Raw genomic sequence first — 6,000 nt, forward strand, 5'->3', positions numbered from 1 at the left:
ACATGCTATGAACAGTTTGAAGAAAGCAGTAGACATTGGTCTGAGGGGCAAACCAAGGATGGAGGGTGGATGTTATAGAAAGGGCAGTTTGGGGTCAGTGGCAGTTAGCGAGCAGCCTCCTGCAGTGGACACAGGACCTTCCATCTACCGGAGTGTTGAAGGAACATCAGTGATGAGTGGGCTAATGCCATCCTGGCGGTGGGCAGAATTCATGCACTCTGGTTCTCTGCCTAACAAGGTCAGTATTAGAGAGCAAGCTTTTGTCACGCTGTTGTGCGAGACTACAGATTTCGGGAGCAGGTGGGAGTCGTGGGACATGGTGTGAGCTCAGGACAGGTCAGTGCTCTGCTAATCCCTGGGCCATCTCTGCGGATATGATGGCACCTTTCTCTTCCCACAGGCCAATGGCCACGTGTCTCAGGACCAAGAAGAACCCATCCACCCGGAGAGCACAGCCAGGGCACCTGCTGAGGATGAGACGCAGGTGGGCCTTTGCTTTGTCTGGGTCTGGGTCTTGGCTTTGCCCTTTCCCTCATGTTCTTGGGCTTTATTAGGAACCTCTCAACAGACTCTGAGGTGGAGAGAAGAATCAGTCTGTGATGATAGTCCTGAAATTCTGTTCCAGGGGTGGGGTTTAGTGCTAACGTTCCTTCGAAACTATCAGAATGTCAGTGCGGAGTTGTGAGGTCACAGTGGAGACTGGGGAGCCGCATGGCCCATTCGTTTCCAGTCTCTTGACTTTCTGAGAGCTGCCAGAGGGCAGGCTCCTGGTGCTGCTGTGCAAATCTCATTGTTCTTCTGCTTCGAGCACACAGTAGCCATTGTCAGGGGAAGGAGGTCAGATAATCAGGAGGAAAGCTGAGAGGGAGGCAGGCCTCAGCTATGGCGGGGCCAGTCTAGTGGGCTCAGCCGTTAGGGCCACAGAGTTATGGTCAAGGTTGCCTACAGAGGATTGCTCGCCAGGGAAGTCTGCCTCTTCGTGGGGAAGCAGAAATCTCTGCAGGGGGGAGAGAAAGGCCAGCACCATGCGAGGAGGCTTCTTGTGCTGCCACATTGAATCTTCACAGGAACCCAGCGTGCTAGCACTGCTCTCTCCTTCGTGCGGGGGCGGGCAGGCTGAGAGGAGCAGCTCGCCACGTATCACTTAGCATTAATCAGCGGAGGAGTTAGATCAAAGTTAGGGTCATCAGACTCAAATCGGTGCTCCTCCTCTTACATGCACTGCTGGGTTTGTGGCTGTTGGGCCTGAGCACAGTGTGGGTAGGGCAGGGATGGGTCTATTTCAGTGCAAAGCACTGTGCCAGGTGCTCTCCCTGCCTCTGTTCCTGCTTCTGAGGTCAGCCACCAGATGATGGTGAGAGTGCTTTGTGGTCCTCGGAGAGGGAGCCAGGGGAGTTTAGAGCTTAGCTCACCAGTCTCATCTCTGCCTGTGTAGTCCGTCGACTCAGAGGACAGCTTCGTCCCGGGCCGGAGGGCTTCTCTGTCTGACTTGACCGACCTGGAAGACATTGAAGGTCTCAATGTGCGGCAGCTGAAAGAGATCCTGGCTCGTAACTTCGTCAACTACAAGGGCTGCTGTGAGAAGTGGGAGCTGATGGAAAGGGTGACGCGGCTGTACAAGGATCAGAAAGGCCTCCAGCACCTGGGTGAGGGGCTGAGTGGCAGCTGTCACTCCACAGCATAACAGCATCTTCCAAGGAAGGAGTCCCCTTGCACGTTTGCCCCATCCAGTAATAGCTGTCATTTGGCGTGGAGTGCCAGGACCGGGTTAGGCGCTGTATACATTTATTTAATCCCCAGAGCAGCCTATGACAGGCATTATTCATCCCCTTTCTATTTTAGAGCCAGATTGGAATTGAGAATTTCCTGGTCTAAGTTCATGGCCTTTCCCACTGTATGTCACCCCCACCACACTCACGACTACCTCCAACAATACTTAAACAGTAGGGAGATTAGGAAGCAAATCCTTGCGCACACTGTGTGAAGAACTGTTATACTAGTACCTGGGCTTCTCCTTTTATTCATTTCCCAAGTCATTCTACATGGTATCATTTTCAGGTGACTTCCAGTAAAGTATCTAGGTCTGTGATCACATGAGTTCGGAAAAAATACTTTCTGCTATGACACCGCCCCCCACTCCCCCCCCCCCCCCCCCCCCCCCCCCGCCGCTCCGTTACTGATTCATGGTAGATACTTTACTAGTAAAGGCAGAAAGTCCTGCAGAAGAGAAACGTATTTAGCTGTTTTGAACTCTGCATTTCCTGACATGATCTCACTTAGAACCCTTTCCCCTTCCCCTCCCTTCCCTCTCCTCCCCAACTGATTTAGTTCCTGCCCATCAACATTTCCATTCCTTGCATGCTAACAGTGATTGAAGTCAGATTTCAGGCTCTCCTCTCCCAGTAGCTCAAATTCATCAGAGTTAGGGGACGTCTGGCCATTCACCTGATCAGGCTCACTCTTCCCTATGGGACTGTCCCCAGAATCGCCCTAGCGTTGTGAGGACATAGAGAACAGGAGATGGGAACTCCCGATGGGAACTTCATCAGGATGCCCTGGCTGACTGGAGCAGACTGTACCTTCTTTCCTGACTTCATGCTAGCTTTAGAAGCAATAGAAATGGGCCCTAGCCGGTTTGGCTCAATGGATAGAGGTCAGCCTGCGGACTGAAGGGTCCCGGGTTCGATTCCGGTCAAGGGTTCCGGTTGCGGGCTTGATCCACAGTAGGGGGTGTGCTGGAGGCAGCCAATCAATGATTCTCTCTCATCATTGGTGTTTCTATCTCTCTTTCCCTCCCCTTCCTCTCTGAAATCAATAAAAAATATATTTTAAAAAAGGCAAAAGGAACAGGTATTGTGCTTATGCAGTGTAATTCCTGCTTGGCAGTTTTGTTCATGCAAACCAGTAGAGCCCCCCTGTCCTGAGACTAGACCAGACACACCAGCAGGCGCTTTCTGAGTGCTCAGCGTGTGCAGTGAGTGGGGAGGGCGGGTGTTTCTCTGGGCTCTCGCCACCCTGGTTCCCAGCAGGGAAAGAGCAGAGATCAGAAATGAAGTCAGGGAGGTTGGAGGCTTTCCCGGGATCATCACATATTCAGACATCTTCTTTCTCTTTCCTTTTCAGTGTGTGGTGCCGAAGACCAAAATGGTATGTATTTGTGTCTGTCTGGGAATGGCTCATGCTCTTAGCTCTTCTCTCCTTCCCCTCCTTCAGCCCCAGTAGAAGTCTGAGCATGTCAACATCTGGACAGAGGGTGTGAGGAAATTCACTGAGAGCCAGGGCTTCTCGGCATCTTTCGAAATTCCCAGGGCAGCATAATGGGGGCAGACTGATTGGCACGTCTCTGGGTTACCAGAGCTCAGAAGCCAGCATTTGTGAAATACTTACCAAAGCGAGTGGTGGCATGTGCCACATTCGGTTCATTTTTCATTCTCCTGGTACTAAGGCGCACCTTCCCCTACACTCAGTTCTCGTCTTCAGGGAAATCACTTGGGTTGTTTAACAGTTTCCGTACCAACCAAGAGGAAAGGGGATGATCTGAGAGAGCCTTGTTTGTCCAGGGCTGGGCAGTGGCTCGCGCTGCCCTGGGGTCAGATCAGGCAGGTGTCTCACAGGGTGCTCTGTAGGCACAAGATGCATATCCCACCTCAGCTGCCACACATCCACCTGTGTGTTAAAGACCACCCGAGCCTTTGGGTACTCCCAGAATGCACTGCGGGGATCTGACTGGATTTGGCATCATTCTAAAACTCTCTGGTATACCTTTGTGAAAGCCTCAAGGCTGTGTGGTTGTGAGCTCCTCCCCAAGAGAGAACATTCTCAGAGTGGTGTAAGAGACTGCAAAGCATTTTAAAACTTTCAGAAGACTCCGAATTATTACTTAATAAAATGGCCTTTTGCTGAAAATGGGACAGAGTCTTCTGGCTGATAATTTATCAAGAGTTGAGCTCTTTTCAGTTCCCCCAAACCGTTTGGGGTTCTAGATCTACTCCCTCGCCTTGGTGCCAAGATCATGCTAATCTACGTGGTGTCTTCCTTTCTTTTTCTAATTCCCTGGGAGGATGCTGGCAACTGAGTTGATGAGTTTATTGTTATTCCTGAGAGAAGTGATGACATTCTGTCAGTTATTCCTGCTCACTTTAGGTCTTTGTGTAGTTCAGCCCTTTCCAAACCTTCCTGATTAGGGCTAATGGCTCCTCAAAGGGGTAAACAGGTCTCAAGACCTTTCACAGCCAGCCCACTGCAGTGTTTCCTGACTTTTTGAATAGTTCAGGAAACAGGAAAAGAAAGTGCAGAAGCAACAGAACCCTGGGGGTGGGGGGGTGGTGGGGGTGGAGGGAGGGATTCCTTTGGGAATGGTAGAGGTGACTGGTACAGTCCAGTTCCCTATTTATGGCTACCTCGTCCAGGCTACCTGGCTGGGGTGTCTGGGGTTTTGGACATGAAGGTTTTTCTGTTTGTGCAGCTAAACTAGGATACTGGCCCACTGTGTCTCACCACTCAGATAAGAGGGTGAGCTGTTAGGAACTCTATGCACTGAGCATTTAATACCATCTTGGTAGTCCCTGCCCTTAGGCCACTGCCCAGAAGGCTCCCTGGGATCTGAATTCTGGCTTCTCTATTTAGCAGATGTGTGCCTTGGGCAGGCCACGTAACTCTTTGGCCTCAGTTGCTTCATATATAACATGAGTAGTAAGAGAAGGTACTTCGTAGTTTTGTGAGGATTCAATGAGTTAAAATATGCAAAGCTCTCAGGACCTTCATTGGTCCCTGCACGCATTCCGTAAGTGTGAGCTGTTATTCCCTGGGGAGATGTTAATTTATTAGACATTTTGAGAACACCTACCACATGACTGGCTTTTTAGGGATTCAAAGATGAATATCTGACCTCAGAGCACATAGCAAATGCTAAGTATGCAATTGTAGAAATGGAATGAATTTGTTGGATTAAGGAACTCATAGTATAGTGGGAGAGAGAAATGGGCAAATTCAAACATTCTAACCCAGTGTGCTGAGCATTCATGGAGGTACGCATGCAGTCCTGTGGGTGCAGCACAGAAGAGGGACCTGCATAATCTGTTGGGCTCTTGTACAAGGCAGTTTCTGAGGACGCCTGGGAGGCAGGGGGAGTTTGTGAGATAGCACAGGGGGCCCCCTGGTCCTTGGCTTTATTAAATTGGGGGTATGTTTACAGGTAAGCCTTGCGTTCCTTAATCACTCATTATAGTTGCATTTATACCTAAACTTTTCTGAACCACTTTTTATCTCTTCAGCATGTTCTGCCTCAGGGGATAATGAGTCCCTAAGTGCCATTCACTCTCTGTATTACAGCAGCAATTGTCTGAAAATGACTTCTTTTGAGCTTTGAGGACTTGGCTTATTTAGTTCTCATGTTCTGGGGGGCATTTGATCTACAGATACTTTGTTCTTCAAATCTAAAACCTGGTCTGTGGAGGTGCGGCTTAGAGCAATGGAATTGGTTACTGGAGGAGTGTTTCCTTGGGGTCCTAGTTGAGGGGAGGTGTGTGGCTTTAGGGGTTTGTTCATAGTGTGCCTGTGCTCTCCCACCTCCATACACTCACTCTGCCCCTCTCCTGTGTTTGTACAGGGGGAGCAGTGCCACCCAGCCTGGAAGAGAACCTGTGCAGGATCTGCATGGACTCGCCCATTGACTGTGTTCTGCTGGAGTGTGGCCACATGGTAACCTGTACCAAGTGTGGCAAGCGTATGAACGAGTGTCCCATCTGTCGGCAGTATGTGATCCGAGCCGTGCACGTCTTCCGGTCCTGAGGGCTTGGTACCGGCTTCTTCAGTGCCTTACGGGGACACAGTGCGAGGTTTCTGGGCTCAGGGTTGGCAGCTGCAGGGGGGCAGGCTGACGAGAAAACCTGCAGTGTTCCCAAGACCAGGGCAAGCAAAGATGCTGTCACCTCTGAGCATGCCTGTCTTGCCACGGAGGGGCACCTCTTGGCTGGCAGAGCCTGCGGCAGTGAGAACGTG

At 50.7% G+C, this 6,000-nt stretch overlaps 1 protein-coding gene across 4 annotated transcripts in view; it reads left to right on the forward strand.

Moving 5' to 3' along the window:
• The window catches only part of RFFL (ring finger and FYVE like domain containing E3 ubiquitin protein ligase), a 66,906-nt gene extending 60,906 nt beyond the window's left edge, over positions 1–6,000 (forward strand). For all 4 annotated transcript variants that reach the window (XM_028128586.2, XM_008153666.3, XM_028128588.2 and 1 more), the window contains exons 4-7: positions 401–484; positions 1,436–1,646; positions 3,124–3,147; positions 5,609–6,000. In XM_028128586.2, coding sequence (XP_027984387.2) covers positions 401–484; positions 1,436–1,646; positions 3,124–3,147; positions 5,609–5,790 — 501 coding nt within the window. In that variant the 3' untranslated portion in view covers positions 5,791–6,000. The remainder of the gene's footprint in view (positions 1–400; positions 485–1,435; positions 1,647–3,123; positions 3,148–5,608) is intronic.

This window comes from Eptesicus fuscus, chromosome 20, assembly GCF_027574615.1.
Source record: "Eptesicus fuscus isolate TK198812 chromosome 20, DD_ASM_mEF_20220401, whole genome shotgun sequence".
Classification (NCBI taxonomy): Eukaryota; Metazoa; Chordata; class Mammalia; order Chiroptera; family Vespertilionidae; genus Eptesicus; species Eptesicus fuscus.